Below are 24,680 nucleotides of genomic sequence, written 5' to 3' on the forward strand. Positions count from 1 at the left end.
CTGTTTTTATTGTATTAAATATATAAATTCTCTATTTCAGTACTCATGAGGAATTATATGACATTTTCTGGTTGGCAATTGAAACAAATTATTTCAGTTCACTGTCGATTTTCGGTCAGTTTATTTTTATTTCTGTTTTTCTAGATATCAGTATTTTAAAAAGTGGCCAATTTTCATAGATTTTTATTTTGCTTTATTTCCCATAACTTTATATTTTGATTTGACCAGTGATTTTTCCCAATGTTGTGCGTAAATAATTTTTTATGTCTATTATTGTATTGTATTTTAGTTTGGAAACATCAGATATATACTGTATTTTTATCGTTATGGTTGGTTAAATCATTTCCGTGTATTTTTAAATGTTCCAATATCAAAATAAACTTGATTTTCTTATTTTGTGCTTATAAATGTTTAACTTAATTTATTATGCTGATTGCGATGTTGTTGGTATGGAAAATTATTTTGAATACTGGTTATGGTGCTTAGAGCATTGCTGAATATGTCATAATTATTTTGGTTGGGATAATTTTCAAATTATATGTTATGTCTATATGGAAATAGTAAATTGGGTTATGTATTTTGTTTAGTTATTTTATTATTAACTATATTTACAACTAATAAATCATTAGTGTAAAAAAATAACGAAACGTTTTTTTCCAAGTTTATTAAGATAAACTAAATCAATTATTTTAAATAAAGCAAAATAATTCATTAATGTATTTATTTGTCTCAACAATCCACAGCTAAAATATGATGTCTAATAAATTATAATATTATATATTTTAGCCTTGACATTTCATTTGTCGCTCATTATTTAATTCTAAATTTTACTTCTATTGATTTATAAAAAAAAAAAATTATTGTTATCAGTTATAGATATTCTCTTATTTTCACCAAATAATACACTAAAACAATATATATGATAAATTATAACTTAAAACTAATATCTATAATGCTATATAATTAAAATTATAAATTGTTATTTATTATAATTAAAAACACATGTACTTATATTAAAAATTGGTACAATCGTTTTTAACTATTGATATAATTATTTAAATTATTTATTTAAATGATATGAAAAAGATCATTTTTTAACTTTTTAATACTTGAGAGTACTTTTCATTTGTCGTAGTTGTACTTTTTTCAACAGATTTGGTAAAATAGTATCTGTTTTCTCTAGAATTTGTGTTTATACGAATAACTGATACGTTTTTTGATCAAGATATTTATTGTTTCTATATTTTTTTTTTTAAAGATAAAAATATCATAATGTATCATTATATCAATAATGTCTTATAATAGACATTTGTTTATTATAATTCAATGTTTACCAATGGATAAATGATTATTTTGAATTTTTTATTTAAATTATAATTATAGTTATACAAGTAGTTTTATTTTAAAAGCGTAAAATAATTTAGTAGTTTTTAATGAGGGACCCTAAAATTGTATATAATGAGCGAAGCGATAAATTTATTTTGATTTTACGATGATGTGTGATTTTTTTTAATTTTTATGACTGAATACACTTTATAGTAAAAAAAAATGCTTTGATTTCTACTCTAAGGATAGTTTCTGATAGAAATATAAATTAATTTGATACTTAGTGGGAGAGTAAAGTGTGATTAAAAATAAGAAATTCACAGTATTTTTATGCGAAATCAGTTTTTGACAAAATACTTGAAAGTTTTACCAAATATTATATTAACACTTAATATATTATTACCATAATGGTGCAATTTTCAAGATAATTTAACTCTTTTAAGTTAACAAAGTATAAACATTTGAAATTATTATATTTACCTATTATAATTGTTATTTTTTTTTAGTTAATTTTCTTTTAATGATAATAAAACCATTTCCACAAGTCAAAAAACCTAAAACTTTAATACAAGATTGACATGAATTTCGTTAATATCGATCGCTGATTATCGTTGTTACATTATAATTGGTGTTTTGTGAAAAGTGAAAATAAAACACAAACACCAAATGCATTTTTATTACATCGAAATACTAATATAAATTACACTCAGCTACTCATAATAATAGCTAATAGATACTCCTTCAAATAATCGGGTAAAGTGGTAGTAGTCAAACTGGTCGTGCTGTTTGTATCCTTAAATGGTAGTTGACAAAAGCGGTTGTCGGTGATACACTCCAATGTGTATACTTTGTACTTGCAGCTGATATTGATAGCGTTAAGATTTCACTTGGATTTTTCTTCTAGCAATTTTAAAATATTAAATAATACATAAGCACAATTTTTTTTTACAAACATTTAAATTCAAATTTCAACAATTTTTTAAAATTATATTATTATATTTACTATGCATTTAAATACTTATTATACATCTAATAGAGAAAAAATACTAGTGTCTAATACTCTAATGTAATATAATTAACATGGAACTATTTTCGATTTGAATCATGCATCAATAAATGAACTATTTCTATATATTTATGTATGTATAAAGCTATCTGTTTAATATTTTCGACTCGGATATTTTTTAAATATTAAACTACATTTGATCTTATGAAATTTACACTTAAATATTACATATTAAATTTATTTTTAAATCTATAAAGCACAACATAAATTTAATAGGCAACGTATCACATTTATCAGTTTTATTTTTTCAATTTTAATAGTAAAATATAACTTCTATTGTAATCCTTAAACCTGTGCTGAACATGTAATAAATATAACATCTTATTTTCATGGTTATTATAGTAAGGATACAACGAATTTAGTCAAGTGTAAAGACTTTTACAATATTATATTATTTTGTTACCCTCGTAACTCGTTTAATTTGTTAGTACTCTTCCGTACTTACAATTCAAAAATCATAATTTTCAGTGTTTTTTTTTTTATTATATGCGTGATTATAAGAGTAATGAATCATATTTATCTTCGATAATTTTAAAAGTAACATACAAACATAATAAGTATATAGTTTATATTATTTGAGTAAATAAATATTTAACTTATAATTTTTATTCTTTAAAAAAAAAAAAAACATAAATTCTTCAATTTCTTATATTTGATATTATTAATTGCCATTACAATAAAAAATACAACAAATTATGTATTTAGTAAGCATATAATCTTTTTTAATGTAGGTACAATGTAAAAGAACAGCTCAGACGCCAGGGATATACATCAGCTAAAATATATTTAACGGCCAAATACCTACTAAAATACTAAACATGCATACCTAAATTGTAACGTTTACGTGTATATTATTCAAACTAACAGTGTTAATTATCAAGATGTATTTGGCAACATGTAAAATGTTTCTGCCTTTTGTAAGTCGCTAGTGCTTTATTATATGACAACAACTCACCAGTCCGCTCATCAATGTCAACATTCGAATGACTTTCAAGTGTAATGCGAGAAATTATTGACAAACGACGATGAACACAATAATACTTAGGTACTTGTAAACAAACTCGATACCGAATTCAACATAAATGTTGATTTGTAATATTATATCGTATACTGTTCGGAAGAATAAAATGAGCGCTAATATAGGGAAGTAGGTACTATTGAAATATGTAGTTTATTTTTTTAGAAATACTACAGCAAAGAAATGTCTTCTATATGAAAACTTTGAAATAAAAATACGTACCAATTTATTTAGAGTTGAAGCGTTTCTAATCAAAAACCATATATAACGTGTGTGTAAGATTGTCCTACTTTTTTCCAAAATAATTGTTTATGAGACGAAATTGAGAAAGATTGTTAAATCTATTTAAAAATTTTAACTTTATATAATATGAATAATGTACTTAATTTTAAAATAATAAAAAAATATAATAGAATAGAGTCTACTTTTTTGATACTCAATAAACAATAAAATAAATTCCTTATATTTCATATTATTATCTATAATACGTTATGATTATAGTTTGTGATATACCTAATAGTTCATAATTCAAAAAAAAATGGTTATAATCCAAGGAAACAAAAAATGTTACATCGATAGAACGAGCAGAATGTCACTACAACTATAAATAGTTATCCATTTTTCGAGTGGTAAACATAAACAGATTCATTTTGTTAGAAAACTTTTCTAATACCGCTTGTATAATAAATATTATGTGTATGAACTGGACGCGTTGGATACCTATTCTCCATGGAATAGTCGATATATTATGACCAAGCGTTATTTGGGTTAAATATATATAATGGAACAATACCACGGTATCTGGCAGATTCATTCCGGTCGCTCTTTATATGTATTTACTGCAAACACCTTAATAGTGGTATTATACTTGTAACAGCTATGTGGACTAGTTATATGCCGTCGTTAATATTATAAGGTAGACGGTATAACCCAACGACCATATAAACAAACATTTTGCGAAAAATTGTGTAAATCGTGTAGGTATATACTGATTTGGCGAATCATTACTAAAACAAAATATAAGTGTCAAGGTACATTAGTATGATAATTTTTAATATGAGTAGTGAACTCTTATTCGTTTTAAGCCTAAACTGCGTTAATATCTTCAGAAATGTAAATGATGACAATTTACGGTTTAATATGCAGATCTGAAGTTCCTGTGAATTTTAAACGGTATGGTGAATAATATTATAATGATCATAACTGTATTGTGACAATAATAATTTAATGACATTAAAATATAATAAATCATTAATCATTATTATCTATATGTATGCGTATAATAACTTTTACTTGAAAGATGATGAATGCAATTAATTGACATTTTTGTTAAATTTACATCTTTACAATTATTTTTAAAATAAAATGTCGGCTGTTGGATATAAAAAATTAAGACAAACGAGTTTTATATAAATAATAATATGCACACGCCTACGTCGATATTTTATGTAAGTAAAAAAAAAAATTCTCGTATATTTACGTAAATATAATGTATGAGATAAATGTATGATGGTAGTAAATTTATGGTGTTGTACAAAAATACATAAATAAAATGTTTAGTGTACCTAAATTGACAATGGAGCTGTCAAAGTTTTAATGGGGTTACACTTTTTTGTTTTTATTATTCACCATTCGTCGACCAATTTATATTATGACTACTACGTAGAGTAGCGCATATACACATCTATTGTACAATATAATGTGTAGAGCTAGTTGAAAAAATTACCACGGACAGTACTTTGAGTTATATATTGTATGCTACAACAAATATGATAATTAATTTACGTACCGTTACCACTAATATACTAATACGAAAAATACACTCATAAATAATTTAGAGATCTTATTCATTTGTAACAAAAGTATAATATTCAATACGTAATAATGATAAATTTAAATAATATATATTGTCATTTCTTGTATATTAATTATTTGAAATGTACCTAATAAATAATGACCCATGTGCCAATCACATGAACCGATATCCCAAAAATTAGTAACCAGTTCCCAACAATGATAAAAGGAATAAACACACCAACTTATTGTATAGTAATATGAAGTGAAATAAAGTCACATTATCTTATAATCTCGTGTAACCATGGTAACATTTTATGTTCCATCCACCACCGAAGAGTATGTTAGATCTAAAAAGGTAGGTAGTTACCATTGAAGAAAGAATATTGTCCTAGCAAAAGGGAAAATTCCTTTGATAACGCCTCCTGTCACTCTTTGACCAGGAAGACAGTGTCATCCTTTTATAAGAGTGAGAGCATCTATCTAGATTCATAGATTGCAAGTAGTTTAGTTCGAAATCACAACTGAGTCCAAGCACAAATGCGATTGCATCTTTGTATAGTTTATGAGTTAATTTGTTTCAGTATTAAATCTTGCTAGTTGCTTGTGAGATAAGAATATCTTGTGTATTTAATCATATAAAATTGTATTTTATAAAAAAATATTAATTTAATTCTGCATTGATTCCGATTATATCAAGAAAAATAACTTGATAGATATTTTATAGAACAGCAGATAAGATTTTCATATTTTATTCCGAATTGTATCATATTACCATACAATGTACGGTGTACTTGATTAGTTCTAGAGAAGAGCACTCCAACCTCTCTAAACATCTAGAACAAAGTTTTCGTAAACTATGGTTTTCAATATTATTCTTTTTTACTGACTTTTGTTAGTCATTTTTACTTAGTGGCATTAATGTAACATGATTGCTTACAATATTAAAATAAATATCCATTTGTTATAAAAATGGAAAAAAAATATAATTACTATTTAAGATATTATTTCCACTCTCTAGAATTTAGAACATTAGTTCACCCACGTTCATAATAGAAAGCACTTTTCCGATGAATCACCTTTACCTCTTTTTTTTTGTTGACCTAAAAAGGCACCAAAAACTTGAACTTACACAACATTTAATTTCGTCTACACACTAAAAAAGTTGTCAAAAAACAGTATCCATCCAAAAGCTTACCTCAATGCTATCTCTGCCTATCTTATGGGCACACTCAGGGTTACTGCAATCACGATCCACGATGTATCAGATGTAGAGAAGAACACAGATCTGACGTTCTGACGTATGCAATATGTCACCAGACTATCCTGAAAAGTGTGCACTATTCCATGGTAATCACCCAGCCAACTATAAAGGCTGCTCAGTTTATAAAAAACTTAAACTTTCCAACAGCCAAACTCGACGAGAACGTGTCCTGTTCTCTTAACCAACGATAACTTTCCTAAATCCACTTTAAATTCCAATTCCGATAAACCATTTTATGCTCAAGTTAGTTCCTCTAACCAAAACCATCTACATTTTTCTTCAAAAATCGAAAACATAATTTACTTATTTTATTTCCGAGTTCATAGATATTGTAAAGTTCTTCCTGTGTCTTCTAATGATTTTATTAAGTAAAGGTAAATTATAATTATTTATACCTTTGTACATCTTTCCCGTAATATTGTTATTGTTTCATATTTTAATATTATGCAAGTTATAACTAGGTATATAAGATTCACGACTGTATCTCAACTATCCATATTTTATATAATAATAAGAATCTATTCTATTTTATAAATATCTTTATTGTATTTATAAATTTTAATTATTGAACTAACATAGTTTATACCAGTATCAAATAAAAATAAAAATAAGCGTATTATTTTATTATTATTGTATTATCATATTATCAATATAGATATATAATTAAATATTAAGTATGCATTTAAATTTGTTTCAGAAATATTCCACGATGGAAGGCCATATAGATGATAATATTTTGAGTAATTGTACAGCCATGGTGTTATCATTAGAATTTGATAAATCATCAAAAGAACTTGAATATTACAATTCCACCTCTCTTTTGGCAATATTGGGAAATATGTTGAAATCTTCTGATTTGACGATGTCCAAACGCACAATTGCCAAAGACCGATTACATGATTGCGTTTATCCTCTACCGGAACCAGCGCATAATATTTCACTGTGGCACAAGTTAATCTGGTCCACTGTTTTTATCGCAATGTTAATCGTTGCCATTGTTGGCAACTCAATTGTCATATGGATAGTGGCAGGTATGTAATTAATGTGATTTAAAGTAGTATGTTACTCTATAACGAATTATAAAATGACTACCTATTATACAATAAATAAATGGATCACTAAAGTTTTACTAAGAAAAATATTTTAATTTAACCTTTTTAAAAATGAGAGAACAAACCGATAAGTATATTCATGTTTTCATTAATTATTTATATCTTATACTACATTTTATTTAACGTTGGAAAATAATAATCAATTATTCTGATTTGTATATTTTGTAAATATAATACGTATAACAAATTGAAAAACATTAAATGTCAATGTTATAATAACTCTAGTAGGTATCTAATAGATGTATCAAATACTATTTTAATAAGTAGGTTTTTAAACAATTTAAATGAATATAAATTAAATGACAAAAAAAGTGTTAATGTTCTTTTTATCCTATATTCATATTACAGCTATCAACACATATACTGTTTTTTTAGATAAATATAATACCCAAGTATATGATATCAACAATTTCAAATAAATCGTACAATTCCGTTGGATAAAATTTTTATACAAGTTAAAATGAATGAATTTTAAAATTAAATTAAGTCATAAATTAAAATAGGGTTAGTTATTTTTTATTACAATAAATATTGAATCATTAGATTTCGTATATAATAATATAAAAATAAACATTCTGATATAACTGAGAAAATTGAATTTAATATAACAATATACTTAATGTGGGAAAAACACCAGAAGATTTTAACAGCACAACTGAATAAACCACTATTTAATCTTATATTCTTAAGCAATAATAAAATAAAAAGTAATCTTTTGAACATTTAACGCTATAGTTATCAACAAATAACTGAAATTATTATTTATAATAATACTTCTACCATGGAACATGGTGATACATGCAATATGTTTTTTTGGATTATTATTATTATTATTAGAATATTGTGTCAAACTATCTAACTATTGTTAAAGAAATCTCATTAAAAATGGATTACTTTTCTTGTCTAGTTTATAATTTTGTAATTTGCGTGGATAAAATGCATATCATTTATTCATAATTTGTAAAATATTTATTATTTCAAGGTATTATGAATGTTATATTTTACAATATTATCATACTATAACAATCAATATAAATGAAAATTTCGTTATTTAAAAGACAACGTATAAAATGGTCGACTATTTATTCATTACAGTAACAATGAATTAAGCTAATTTTGAAAATTGAATACCTATCCCAAATACTTATTCGACTGGTCTTTATGTTAAAATATTATGTATGTTTAATAATATCCTTCTACTTATACAGGTTTTGTATATTGTTAAGCCAAAGTCGAAATATATGAAATTAACGTAAATATAAAGGTTTTAACAATAAATAAATATCTATAGTATCTTAACTTTAGTATTAATAATACTGATAAATTTGAATAATATAAGTAGTTTCATCGATTAAACAAAGCATTTTCATTAATGTTTTTAATGTTTAAATGCGTGTAAAACCAGTACTTTATTGACATTTTTCAACAAACAATATATTTTCATCTAGTATCATCTAGTAACCTAACTTATATACTTGCATTTTAAGAGAAATCGTAAAACCTACCATTTTCAAAAAAAAGTAAAAAATAAAAAATGACTAAACAGCATAATCAAATGACTTTTTTCAGACGTGATTAAATTAATTTGTGAACTTGCGTTTTTCAAGCTATATATTATCTAATTACAAGAGAGTTATATTTATCATATCTCGTAATATATTATCCCCATAACGTATTTTAATTTAATAAAATAGATTCTGATAAGAGAGTTCAATTATTAAAAAATAGTAATTTGTAAACTATACTCACATAAAAATTATAATTCAATAAAATAAACCATGTATATATTAAATTATTCATTAAATTGATCAAAAACAATTAAGAACTCATCGTATAAGGTTATAATATTTTTATTTAGTTTTATTCTAATAGAGTATTATATTAAAATTATAATTTATTGACAAATAAAAAATTAAATATGGAAAATTACATTAAAATCTTGAAAATTCGCTTCTTAAAATTACCTGAAAAACCAAAGTTTATTAAATATTTAAATTTGTATACACAATTCTAACTATACACTTAACACATTATGTTAAAAATACAACTCAAGTAGGTAAATAAACAGTGTTATGCAATACAGAAAAGATCTAATTAACAATTGGAAAAGAGAATAAAATTAAAATAATAGTTCTTTTAAAATTACTCAATATGTTAATTACTTAATATTACAGCGCTTTACTACTTATAACCGGAAAAAATTTAATATTTTATTATTATGAAAAGGAAAAAATATAAATTTAAATTTAAATTTTAAATTGAATATTTTTTTCTTGTAGTATGTGTATTATTTTTTATTTTTTTAGCTACAACAAAAGTACATTAATCATACTTAATCAATAATTTTTGAAACGTTTGTTACCAGAAGCATATTTTAAGTAACACAAAAATAATTTTTCTCTCAAATGAAAAATCACAGCCTTCTTCTTTACATTACAATAATTCTTTTTCCGTCGTCATTATAATATTTAAATTTATATGGCACAGACATAATAAACTGTAATATATATATATTATATTATGTAGATGCTTGAATAGAAAGCATTACATTTTACAATGTACATATATTATAATAAAAACCAATATAAGTAGATAAATGAAAAAAAACACCTTATAAACCATAGGCAATACTTACCATACACTGAAAAAAATTACGCGTTATCATAAATCAATATAAAAGCTTATAGATATCTTCTGTCAATCATGCCAGCACGTTTCATTATTTTTTTCCCATTTTACTAAACATTAAACATTGATCCTTACACAATTATTACCCGATTAAAGATCAAAAATATAAAAAATGTTTTTAAATAAAAAACTTCTCTTAGTAATATCATGAAATAAACATTAGACATTAAAATATAACTATAAAGCAAAGCATAAAATTGAAATTGTTCGTACATTATTAGTGTAAAATGTAAATACCAATTTTAGTGGTTTTATAGCGATTTATTAAAACAAACTCGTAGTGACAAATTTCCTAAATTAAAACGTTTAATTTTAATTAAAAAATGTTAAACAATAATATACAATACCACTAAAAAAACAACATATTTTGATTTATTGCATAATACGTTAAAAAAAATGTCATAGCAATATCCTACCTCTACATAAATTGTATCTTATTAATTAAAAAAAAAAATTTGAAGTATAGAAAAAATAAATTGTATACTGTGAATTAAAATAAACTCATTAGTCATTCTTTCATTAAAATGTCTAAATATTATGAATGTTTATACAATTTAATTCATCAAAAAAAAAAAAAAAATTGATTAAACTGAACATATTCTTAAGAAACACAGATTATTACCTATTTAAAAAACAAATTTGTAGCTTTGAATTTACCAAATCATATAAACACAGTAAAAAAACAATTATGTTGCAATAATTAAACAACAATTTTAATTTGAGAATAATGTAAAAAAACTACATTTTTATCATATTATTTTATATTTACAAATATTTTTTTAATTTTCTGATTACAAACAAAATTTATAAAATGTAAGATAAGTCGTACTTTTTAAAGTAAAACAGTAAATTTAATGAAAGAGTTCACTGCTTTCAAATGGAAAAAAAATGCTATTTGTTAATTTTTTTTTGTTAATGTTAGAAAAGTTAAACAAATTAATGTTAAGGTACGTTTTCCCTGCAGCGTCCAGACGCACTACTTTATTTACCAACGCTTTGCGTTAAACGCAAGTAGGAAGACAGTCACATATACTCGTAAAATACATACAGCTAATAACAATGCGTCTGACGCTGCGTTTGGAAATCTATTATAAAATGAAAAAGTAACCGAACTACAATAATAGCAGATAAGGTGAGTAAATTTTACTTTAAGAGTATACAAAAAAATGATTTTATTATTAATTATTAATTCATATAAACAAAATTAAATTAAATGATAACCACAGAAAAACTAATTAAATAAACAAGATTATTATTGTGGTAATAACATTATAATATTTATAGGTATAACAATAATATATATTTATAAAAATGGAAAACGGAAAATAATTATCAATTATAAATAACAAATAAATGTTCTAGTTGTATGTATAAAAAAAATAAATATCCAATTGTATTATTGTGATCAGCGTTTAAACACTTTTTATTCAATTTCCTACCTTTTCATAGTATAATAATTATAAAGTAAACAATAATTTGATCTCTATTGTAACTCAATCACTTAAATATAAAATTACTATACATCACAGACCTTCGGAAAATTATTTCAATTTACTTTGAAAAAAATATTGAATTATACTCGAACTTTGAATAAATAGAAAAATATTCAATATTGCTATTTCAAAATATTATTTATTATTATTATTTAAATAAATCGTTAGCAGACTTAGGTAACTTATATTCATAATGAATTGAATTATTATTATTTCAAAGTAGAAGTCATTAGGTAACAATGGTAATGTTAAAAATATAAAGTTTTTAAATGGTTCATCACTTGGCTTTATATATTTAATGGAATATTTTATACAAAAATAAAAATTCAAAATAAGAAAAATAACAATAAATACCTACCTTTAAAATAAGGATAGTTACAATTTGAAACATTTAATAATAATAAGATTTAAAAGTATCTGCTTAGAGTAAAACACAATTTTTATATAAAATAAGTTTATGAGAATTTAACTATTTTTTTCTCTTCTATAATTCTATTTTATGTCATTCTTCGTGTAATATACTTCTTAACCGGCAAAATAAACATATATTAACTATGTGTTAATTAATATATATGTACCTATAGGTATATGTTTCCAATTCTCAATCTATTTATATAAATAATTCAAATTTTCGATCTTCATTGTTTATAAACCATTTGTAAAATAGTTCTTTTTATATCACATAGTTTTTGATTTTATGTTTATACGACTTATCACATTTTAAAATAGTGACGTTTATATATATATTTATTTATTTACGTCAGTTTAACTACATAGTATGACGTAGAACATTCATATACTTATGTTTTTATACTAAAAATAAATTAAGTAAACATATAATTTATCATTTTGCTTATAAATAAGTGTGTCAACAATATAAAAATTATAAGCTTAATTAAAATAGTTTTAATAATCAACGTGCTATTTCATACATCTATTTTAAACGTCTTAATACTGCCTAGTTTAACATCATCAGTATATGGATCACTCGAAGTAGTTAAACATTTTACCCGCAATATAGATTTATTGAGTTCTTTATACTAGAATTTAATCTTATTGTTACTAATTTCATAAATAATTTATTATAACCATTATTTTCTCCAATTTGTATATGACAACGACGTTCGAAAATAACTGATATAATTTAATATTACATTGTAAGACCATATTTTATTTTAATTATTGATATAGGTACATATTTCATAATGTACATTATGTGATATTATATACTGTCAACTCGTAATTTAACTTTCACAGTTCTACAAATATTTCATCAAATTTTAAAATGACGAACATCATACACATAATAATATTATTTTATTTAATAAATTATTATCTGCATACGTTTTTTATGAACTACATCTTACTACTATTAAGTATAGTCTGTGATAATGATCGTTGTTTTGATCCTATTTGAAGACTTCTGTAGTAGACTATTCTAGTAAATGTCTTGAAAAAAATATTATTTATTAGTGAAAACTCTTAGAACCCTAATGATATATTTGCCTTTGATTAATATTATAAAGTCTTCTACACTAATATTTTTTACATCATATTATAATACTTATTATAATATGTGATCAGAAGTATAATATTGTGCACAGTTTTTTTTTTTTTTTTTTTTATATATATGCTTTGAATTATATTTGTAATTACATTGAATAGTCAATTAAGTAACAGTAACATTTTAAGTTCTATAATACATAATGTTGCTCAAAGGATCTAAGGTTGTCCTAACAATAAAATATGTTTACAAATTATAAAAGAATAGTTCAGTTCAATTTTTATCCAAAAACAGTAGTGAGGAATCCTCTTAATTAAAATAAGTACATATCTTCAGTATCTACCTAATTAAAGCCTTATCTTTCAGTAACCTGATCAAGGGAACACCTCCTTTCAATGTAAAAATTTAATAATAATTATAGTTTAAGTCCTTTTTTTTTGATTATAATAAACTAGATTTTACGTAATTTTCAGTATTTTGAATATGAAACCGACAAATTCGTTAGAGCTTTCTAATCTACTTCCATCGTTATTATTTAATTTTTGATAATTCTCTTTCCCACCAAAGGTAATCTTTAATAATTCATGAAGCTATTAATTAAAACAATAGTTTCTTACACTCTTTTTCAACCATAAAGCGAGCTAATATTCCTGAGCATAAATAAAATAATCTTAACAGCGCGATGATGTGTAGGAAATCGTTTTAGCTAACCAAAAAACGTAAAACATACCTAGAACGTGAAATTCGTTGATGTTTCTATTTGTCATTTTATTTCGATATTAATAACCAAATTTGTATGTTATATCATACAAAAATCCATAGTATATAGTGTATAAGACATGACCAGGTAACCGTATAATTGTAAATAGTGTATAAAGAGGGTGTTGTTTTCAAATCGTAAATGATATACATTTTTCAATAATTCATACATGAATATTTATTGTTTTTAAAATATTTCATGACTATTCAGACTATTAGATACCAATTTATTAATTGTATTGCTTAAGCAATATATTTAAAACTGACAATAATGTAAGAATAATTTTATATTAATCTCTAAAATATAATATTATTTTTTCATACTTACGCAAATAGATATTATAAATTTATATATTTTCAAATATTTAAAAACTGTTTAATTGTATTATTATAAACTATACACTTTAACCTTTAAAATTGTACAATTAGTTGTATGTTTAATTATTAAAACTATTAATTATAGTTAAAATAACTGAAAAACATAACGATAATATTGATAATCAATTTTTTTTTCAAGTTCATGTTAAATTTGTATTTAAATATTTTTAAATTAATATTTCACATTTTTAAATTATTTAATTATTCAACTAAGAAAATTTCATTTTATTCTAAATATAAATATGTTTATTTAAAAACAATCGTAACTTGCGTGTACCAACTTGAAATCGATGACTGTATAATTCAGCGTTCTATTTACTAAATAATAAAGTAAAATATTAAAAACAAAAATATTGTACAATTTACAAGATTATCTACAAATATAAAGCTATTATCAGTAATTGTCCAACTAACCAAAATTATTATTTTTTTTTTATGTATTTTATTACATAAATATTTATAATGAAATTAAGTTTTAAACTTCAAACTAACCACTAACCATCAAAATATATATTTTTAATTGAAAATTTGTTCTGTTATCTAATTAATTTTGTGTATACTTTGTGTAATTTACTGTTTTAGAAGTATTACATTTAAAATTCAATGATAAATCATAGCAAACGAAAAAAAATTCTGATTATAGGCTGTCTATTTATTTATATTTCCAAGGATATTTCATTATATAGTTATTCTTCTAAAAATAATATGGTAAGTTAAACTAATACCCTCCTTCCAAAAAAAAAAAAAAAAATCGTTTATTTATATAAGTATGAATAATAATTCTTTTAGTATCTGTTCATACAAATCACTAAGCAACCAACCATTATTTATTTATAAGTAAATACAAATGTACCATAAAAATATAGAATGGTGTAAATATAGGTTCGTGGTATAAGCTATAAAAAGCTTAAAATATATCTAAATATTTATAAGAATGACATTAAATAATAATATAATATAATATAATATAATACAAGTTTCAAGTCCCTACGAAAAGTATTTATTTTAATTAAAATAATACAACTTAAATCATAATGTTTTCATTTAAAAATTCAATTTTGGCAACACTTTAAATTTCTATAAAAATGTATTCCAGATAATTTTTAGATAACTCATCTAAAGTTTAAATAAAACTAGATAGAACTTAAATAAAAACTTATGAAGAATCTAGTACCATATTCCTATGTCTTATTTTCTTAGCTATTAAAATTTTAAACTTAAATTTTATCTAAAAATTCATTTCTTCACAAACGGTTGTAATCAAAACATTTTATGATGAATGTATTGATTTTACAATGATGTTTGTTTTTTTTGTTTTTTTTTTTTTTGTGTGTCTGTGTACAGCATAACTAGTCGAAATAATGCTTCAATTTCAAACTTCGGGGGTGGTTTCCGATGGAAAAGTGAATATCCTTGGTGCATTATAGAGGTAAAAAGTAACATTTTCTAACAGTTTTCAAAAAAATCGAGAAAAACAAAAAAAAATGACGGAAAAACTGGAATTTTTACGCAAATCCAGTTTTCGACCGAATCGATTTTTTTTATATGGTTGTAATTCAAAAACTAATCACTGGAAATACTTGAAATTTTCACCAAATATTTATGTTAGTGTTATATATATACAGTTAAATTTTCAAAAATTTTGACTTTTTTTGAGTCATTTATAGACCACTGAAATTTTCGATTTTTATGCGATTTTTTTTTTTTTTGAAGTGTAGGTAAAAAAAAAATTGGATGACCAAAAAAACTTGAAAATTTAATACAAGGTTCCTTATGAGTTGTTCTTATTGTAGCTAAAAAAAATTAAAAATCGTTAGTCACAATTTTTTTTATAAGCGTTTAAAGTTCAAATTTTTACGAAATCTGTCGAAAACACGAACATTTGCAAGTAATTTTGAAGTTGAAAAATCATAAAATTTTTTTGTATTTATAACTAAGGATTAAAAATATAACACTAAGTTTTCTATAGGTTTTTCTTCAAGTAGTTATAGAGAAAACTTGAGGCATCATTATAGAAAAAATTTCAAGTGCGTTTGAATTTTAAATTTTTACGAAATCGCGTAGGTAACGATAACGATTTATCCTCAATGATTTTAAATATTTGTTATTATTCAAAAAGTTTAAATCGTAGATACTTGAAAATTTTACCAGATATTTAGATTGGTATTTTCTTTACATGATTTAATTTTCAAAATATTTTAAGTTTTTTTGAGCTATTTATAGACAACTGAAATTTTCAATTTTTCTGAAAAAATTTTTTGTAGTGTGGATAAAATTTTTTTGCCCAATCAAAATACTTAAAAATTGTATACAAAGTTCCTTATATGTTATTCTTATAGTGATTAAAAAATTTTAAGAATACATAGGCACAATTTTTTTTTTATTAGCATTTGAAATTCAAATTTCAACAAAAATTCGTCAAATCATGAATATTTGCAAATTATTTTGTAGTTCAAAATTCATAAAACTGTTTGTATTAATATCTAACGGTTAAATATTATAGACTGACAAATCATCTCCATTCAAAATCGTTTTTCGTATACAATGATACCTATTATTGCATTCAAATTTAACCTATCCTAGTCCGAGGTCCACCCCACCCCCTAATGTACAGCAGAGCGGTACCCACTTGCCGACTTTTTTTATAATTGTATTACAATATCCAATGTAGTCTAAATTTGAACTTAAATCAATGTTATAAAAAATATTTGGTAAAATTACTTTTGGTTATTTCAGTAAAGAAAAAAAGATCATTTAGAGTCATAAGTAATGCATATTGTGTTAAAATTTCAATTTTCTTTAATTATAATCATTTTATAATACATAAATCAAAAAAACTTTAAAAAAATTCAATAATTATTATTCTTATTATTCTTCTTTATTTATTTGTTTATTCTATATTTTCCGACTACTTTAAAAATAACTTTGAAATGAGAATATTTTACTTTTAACTTCACAAATTACTTACTATATTCAATATTCTATCATAAAATATCCTCAAAATATAATGTTAACCATTTTTACTTCGTTAAAATATTATTACAGACCTAAAATAATCATACGCAATTATAAAATGTATAAAAATGAATACATTCATTGCTCCATTTATATTTTAAAATAAGATAGATAAGAAACCAAATAAACATAATGATAATGTTAGGATAAATTACTCAGATCAAATATTCTTACAGTCAAACAAATGCTTAACGATTAAATAAGCAAATTTTGTATTGTCTATTTTTTTAGTTTTGACAACACTCATTAAACTCACCACTTTATTATTTTTATTTATTTATTTTTACAAGCAAAATAAAATAAGTTTCTTAAAATATGAAAATAAATTTAAATAACCAGATAAGTTGAACCATTTAAAATAAAAACTTTATTAAAGATATAAATCATAAATATTCACTTTTATTTAATAAGATATTTATACATAACTTAATTAAATTAAATTATATAACTAAAAATAACTTTTAAGAAATATAATTTATACAAATTGAATTATTTCTTAAAATAAATAGGTACTAATATTTGGTGTGCATTATAATTATAACGAGTACAATCAAAGCTTTTTCTGATTTAAAAATCAAATACAAATATATTTTGTTAATTTTATTTTTCTTTAAAGCTGTAAGTGAAAACAAATTACATAAAAATCATTTAAATTAAAACATTTTATAATAATTACATACAATCTATTAGCTATTAACTTCTATCCTACATTTATGTTATCTATAAAAGTACAAACATGATCAACCAGAATATTATGTAGTTTCACAATTTTAACTAGATAAATATTTTATATTTTAGATTAAGCAATTTATTATTTATATTTAATATTTCTTAAGGCTGTACTCTTGTAGTATGAATAAATCAAATCAAAATAAATCGAATGATTTTCATCTTCAGATTATACGTGTAATTATATTTTATATTTGCACATAATCAATTTGTTTTTATAAAACATCTCGATGTCGTGGTAACGGATGACGTCAGTAGACTGAAAACCTTAGTATTAGTAGTTCAACTATAGCCTATAACCCTTGCTGATAGTTCTGTGGTAAGTTGTCAACATCTCCCATACACAGAACGTGACTTAAATCTTAATATTTTCTTACGAAATGGGTGGTCAAAATAAATTATTTTTTCAACTACAAAAAAGTATTTTATTAGACGCAATGTAAAAACAACAAAAAATAATCATGAGTTTTTAGTGATCGTTATTTTTATCAAGAAGTTTACAAATAATTTTTTGGTACACTAACTATAGTACTATTAGTATATTTTATTTGTTGTTTAGAAATTTAATACATTTTGATAAAAAAATAAGTATAGTAGCCACTAGTCAGAAACTAGATACTATTTCTGTTACACATCGATTAAAATAAATAATATGGTTTAAATTGTAGATAAAAACTTTGTATTTGATATTTAGTCAATTTTAAATACATTATTTTATGCTATAATGGCAGATTTCAGTAAAACAGATCTACATATTATAAATTAATATCAGAAAATGGAGGATTAAATTAAATTAAAGGGCGAAATCTAAGATTTAATTTAATATAATTATTATATTGATTGTATTTTAAAATACTCATAAATATAAGTGTTTAAATATATATTGTATTTAACAAGCATTTGAAATATACCTACTTATAATTAATAAAAATAAATTATATTTATTTAAAATATATCAAATTTTAATAATTATCATGACCTTTAACTTGCTTATTTAAAATTAAATCTCATTAGTTTTATTTTTATTTTTCATGATAATCTACAAAATACAAATAAATTAAATACATGAAAAAAAAATTATTTTACAATTTATAGTAATAATAATAATAGTTATATGTAATGTTTAACTGATTTCATGATTTTTTTTTTTAATAATAATTTAAATATTTACCTTTTTGACGTGCGTAACACATATAAGCAACTAATTCTTTGATATAAATTACAATGAAACAACGAAAACATTTTTGTTATTCTATTAAATTTAAACGATTGTGGAATCTACATTACTCGAATTTCTTAAATTGCTTTTAACTTAAAAATCAATTATATTTTCTACTATGAATATTCGTTTTTCATGCATGTTTTGATTATAAAACACTTAAACGCCTATAATAATAAAAAAAATATATGTGATAATCAGAATTATATTTTTAGTTTTTAAAAAAAATTATAAAGAAATATTTTATTATAATCCTTTTTAAAATGGTTTTTTTTATAGTTTTATTACTGTCTCTATGTGCTAATTTTTTTCTACCATTATTATTAAATATTTCAAAATATAAATTTATTTATAACTTTTACTGTTTATGTGTATTTATAGAAGTATTTTATGATTGAAAAATATTTATCTTATATAAAAGGTCTATTCATTTTAAAAATAAATAAACAAACGTATATTTACGTACGAACTATTTATTTGCATTCGGTAAAACTACAACAAACTCGAAGAATAGACTATTATTAAATTGTAAAATGATTTAATACTCTTACGATGGTGATAAATGATAATAACTCTTCGTTTTCCCTATATATATATATATATATAAGATAGTATAATATTATACTTAACATAATGCCAGAGTTGGTACCTGTCAAGACCAATTTCTGATAAGTTTTTGACAATGCTACCATGATTCAAGTCTGAAAAAAAAATGTTAAATATTTTAATATTGAATGATTTATTTTAATTTATACAATCATGTGTAGGCACACATTCGAGTATTTGTATTTTTATTACGAAAGAACCTCTAATCAATCGAACTCTACAACATACTAGTTCTGTTAATCATTTTTGCCCTCTAATCTAACTATGGTGAATTACATACAAGTATCCACTGCTTGGTATTTCTCAATTGAAGTATCATAACTTCACGAGTTAATCGGATTTGGTATACCCCCGCTCATGAAAATGAAAAAATTTGAAATACGGCACTTGTAAATATTATTGTTAGTACAGTTAGGTTATATGGCATATAATCAACAAAAATATTAAAAAAAAAAAGTTTGTTCAGCGCTACACATTTGATGTGGTTCAAACTACTTTCTAAACTTTTCTGGTATCTCTAAGATCAATTTCTGAAATATTTGTCTGAATCGGCCCACTAGCTTTTACTCTTATTAACTACAACAATTCCCATTGCCTTTTATATTCGTATATATAAAATTTAAGGTTAAACTCAAACAATTTAACTGTGTTTTAAGGTTCTACTTTTTTCATTACTTACAATAATCTGTTATTGGTATTGTATAATTATGTTATATTAATTATTTTACACCCAAGACGTCTACATCACAAAAACGGTACAAACTACCAAGTTTTGATTTAATTCATAGATGTTAGTTGGATAATAAACTGAGTATTTCACGTTATAATTAATTATATTACACAAAATTAAACACATGAAAAAATATACTATTCCTATAGGCTATATTCAAAATAAACTATGAAATTAATGCAACAAAACATAATATTAATTAAATAATTATTAAATATTTTTTCAACTAAATATAAGACCATCAATTCATTTCAATTTCATTTAAATCTAAATTAAATAAATGTTATCTACAAAATATTTAAGGTGGCAATTTTTTTAATTTTAAAAATAATCAAACAAGTTATAAAAAAATGTTCTGAAATCTGAATCTTAAATTTATGTAGACTATCAACAACAAACGTTAACAATAATTTCATGATTTAAATTATTGAAATAGTTTACTTAGATCCAAAACTAGTTGAAAAAAAATGATGTATTGACTATATAACTAGTTTTGTTATGCCATTTGCGCACCAGATATATAATTTATATAATATAGATTTTGTAATAAACTACAGATAATTCTATAGTGTATCCAATATACGTCGTATACTAAAAATAAATAGAATAGGTGCATAAAATAATAAAGCTTATAACTTTTAATAGTTATATTTTGTTTATAATAATAATGCACTTCACTATTTTATTATGTAAGTATCTAATAAAACTTATTTAGTTTTTATAATATAACAAAATAAAATATTAAAATGCATTCATTGTTTCACTCAAAATTTAAAACTATATATGTATATGTATAAGCTTTTAAATATTTTCATTTTTTTCTAAAATGTGTATACATCAATTAAAAGAAAATCAACGGAATTAAATGGAAGTTTACGCAGAAACCTTATCTTTCTAGTGTTTTGTTTAATCATGTTTTGCAATTCAGTTAAAATAAATTGTTATTTTGTGGAATAAAAAGATATATATTCGGTATCCCATCGTTAATTTGTTATCAGATGTAACTTATGATAATGAATATCTTAATCGATTAAAATTCAGTATTGATTTATTCTACGTTCAGTTATATTTGTTGGAATTCAATACTAAAAGTCAATACATACACCAACACAACACTGTTGTACATATTATGTTATTTTAAATGTATATAGTTCTCCAGAATATAATATAGTTCCATCACTGTTTTAGATTTTGAGCGGAACGATGAATGTATTGATTTTACAATAATGTGTATTTTTTCATTTTTTTTTTTTTTTTTTTTTTTTTTTTGATATATCGAAACAGATCACGAAATGGGCGAAATATACTTAGTGATATATATATACTGAACAGACCGTTTACACATAGAATAGTTTTTCATACATAATTAAATTCAAATTTAACATACCTATAATAGTGACCTACTCTACACCTAATATAAAGTTTAATAGTATCCACTAGCCTACCGTTTTTAATATTTATTTCTTACAGTATTTTAATCTAATAATGAAAAATGTCGTGTTAAAATTTTTTAATATATTTAATTTTTACTAACATAAACCTTTTAAATTTCATCGGGATAATTAATTTTTAAATAATTATGTTCAAGCTATAAACTACATTTGAAACCTTATTAGAATATTGTCTGGAAATAAATTAATAATTAATTTTTTCGAACGACCAACATCAATAGATAATTAATTGTTTAAACAGTAACATATTATTCAAAAATTAATCAATTTTTTTTTTTTTTTTACATACAAGACTTTAATATAAAAAAAAGGTTACAATAAGCAGTTTCTTAGTTAAGTCATTAAATAAGTAGGTAAACAATAAAGAATACGTTTGACTTTGATGCAGTTCTATGATTTCATAAATAAAAAGTAGGTCAGCGCATTTTGGTGGTGGATAGTTGTCCATCGTCCCTTCGGTCCTCGGTCAGGATAGTGTAATTTTACTATAGGTATTCGATTTGAATGCAATATGATTGCATTCGATAAAAAATGATTCTAAGCGGACGGGGGGGTCTTTTTTATTTAATTTTATTCGTTTCTATGGTGATAAACAAAGCTGTAATTATTTTATACTACCTACATAATCGTGAAGTTGTACACTTTTTTTCTTTTAACCGCTTTTATTTCGAGTATCATTTCGAAAATCGAAAAATGACCTCTTTAAAGTACCAGCTCAAAAACATTAACTTTCAGAAAATATACTACACCTGTACTTTTGAGCAAGTATAGTGGGAGAAAAAGTGTTTACAGAAAAAAAAATAAACATCATTGTAAAACCAATACATTTCTCGCTCCGCTCAGAATCTAAAATGATAAAATGTAAAATTGTTATATTCAATCATTAATTAATCAACATACATACTTGCATATACTCTCATTTTGTTTTAGATTCTGAACGAAGTGATGAATGTATTGATTTTACAATGATGTGTGTTTTTTTTTGTGTCTGTGTACAACATAACTAGTCGAAATAATGCTGTACACAGACACAAAAAGAAAGACGGAAAACCGGGAATTTTTACACAAAACCAGTTTTTGACCAAATCGATTTTTTTATATGGTTGTAACTCAAAAACTAATCACTGTAAATACTTAAAATTTTCACCACATGTTTATACTACCGTATTTGCTATATTTTCAAAATATTTTAATTTTTTTTTTGGACTATTTATAAACTAAATCATGTTGGTACACTTATGAATATTGGATATACATCAATAAAAACTCAGAAGAAATAATATTATTTTTAATTTATTGTACGGTATTATAAATTATAATTGATATTGTTTTAGGGTTACACTTCAAATAATTAAAAAAAAGTTAACTTCATATATTATTTACTAGTTATCTTATAATTTATATTATAGTATTTATACTCAATGCTATAGGTAGTAGGATAGTCGTACACAGTAACGTACGCAAAAAAAATTTTTGGGAGGTGTTTTTGAAAATCATTTATTTAAAAGTAGAATTTTTTTTTCAAAATTGATTTTTTTACGTATATAGTTGTAACTCATAAATTAATCACTGTAAATACTTCAAGTGTTCACCACATGTTTATATTATCGTTATTAATACATGGCTAAATTTTCAAAATATTAAAATTTTTTTTTGAGCTATTTATAAACCATTGAAATTTTCGATTTTTCTGAGAATTTTTTTTTGAAGTGTCGATAAAAAAATTTTAGATGGCCAAAAAACTTGAAAATTTAATACAAATTTGCTTATAAGTTTTTCTTTTTGTAGTTAAAAAAAAATCAAAAATCGTTAGTCACAATTTTTTTTTATAAGCGTTTAATCATAAAATTGTTTGTGTTTCTAACTAAGGATTGAAAATACAACACTAAGTTTTCCATAAGCTTTCCTTCGAGTAGCTATAAAGAAACCTTGATGCATCATTATAGGAAAAATTTTAAGTGCGTTAGAATTTTAAATTTTTACTAAATAGCGTAACGACAACGATTAATCCTCAATCGATTTTAAATATTTGTTATTATTCAAAAAGTATAAATCGTTAATACTTGAAAATTTCACCAGTTATTTAGATTGGTATTTTCTTTACATGATTTGATTTTCAAAATATTTTTAAAATACTTGAAAATGTAATACAAAATTCCTCATAAGCTATTCTTATAGTGATTAAAAAATTATAAGAATACATAGGCACAATTTTTTTTTATTAGCATTTGAATTTCAAATATTGATAAAAATTCGTCAAAATCATGAATATTTGCAAATTATTTTGTAGGTTTAATTCATAAAAATTTTTGTATAAGTAGCTAAGAGTTGAAAATTTAATACAAGATTTTCCATATGTTTAGGTTACAATAATTATAAAATAACTCAAATTTTGGCGTATCAAGCCATTAAAACATAAAACACCTTTTTTACCAAACACTGGAAATTATATCCTAGGCTAACAAATCATCTTCGTTCAGAATTGTTTTTCGTATACAATGATACCTATCATTGGATTCAAATTTAAC

General features: G+C 23.0%; 1 protein-coding gene across 7 annotated transcripts in view; it reads left to right on the plus strand.

Annotated features, from left to right (window-relative positions):
* Positions 1-24,680, plus strand: part of LOC114127237 (tachykinin-like peptides receptor 86C) — a 110,913-nt gene that overhangs the window by 45,197 nt on the left and 41,036 nt on the right. For all 7 annotated transcript variants that reach the window (XM_027991444.2, XM_027991451.2, XM_027991441.2 and 4 more), the window contains exon 3: positions 7,166-7,499. In XM_027991444.2, coding sequence (XP_027847245.1) covers positions 7,178-7,499 — 322 coding nt within the window. In that variant the 5' untranslated portion in view covers positions 7,166-7,177. The remainder of the gene's footprint in view (positions 1-7,165; positions 7,500-24,680) is intronic.

The sequence above is a fragment of the Aphis gossypii genome, chromosome 2, assembly GCF_020184175.1.
Source record: "Aphis gossypii isolate Hap1 chromosome 2, ASM2018417v2, whole genome shotgun sequence".
In the NCBI taxonomy this organism is placed as follows: domain Eukaryota; kingdom Metazoa; phylum Arthropoda; class Insecta; order Hemiptera; family Aphididae; genus Aphis; species Aphis gossypii.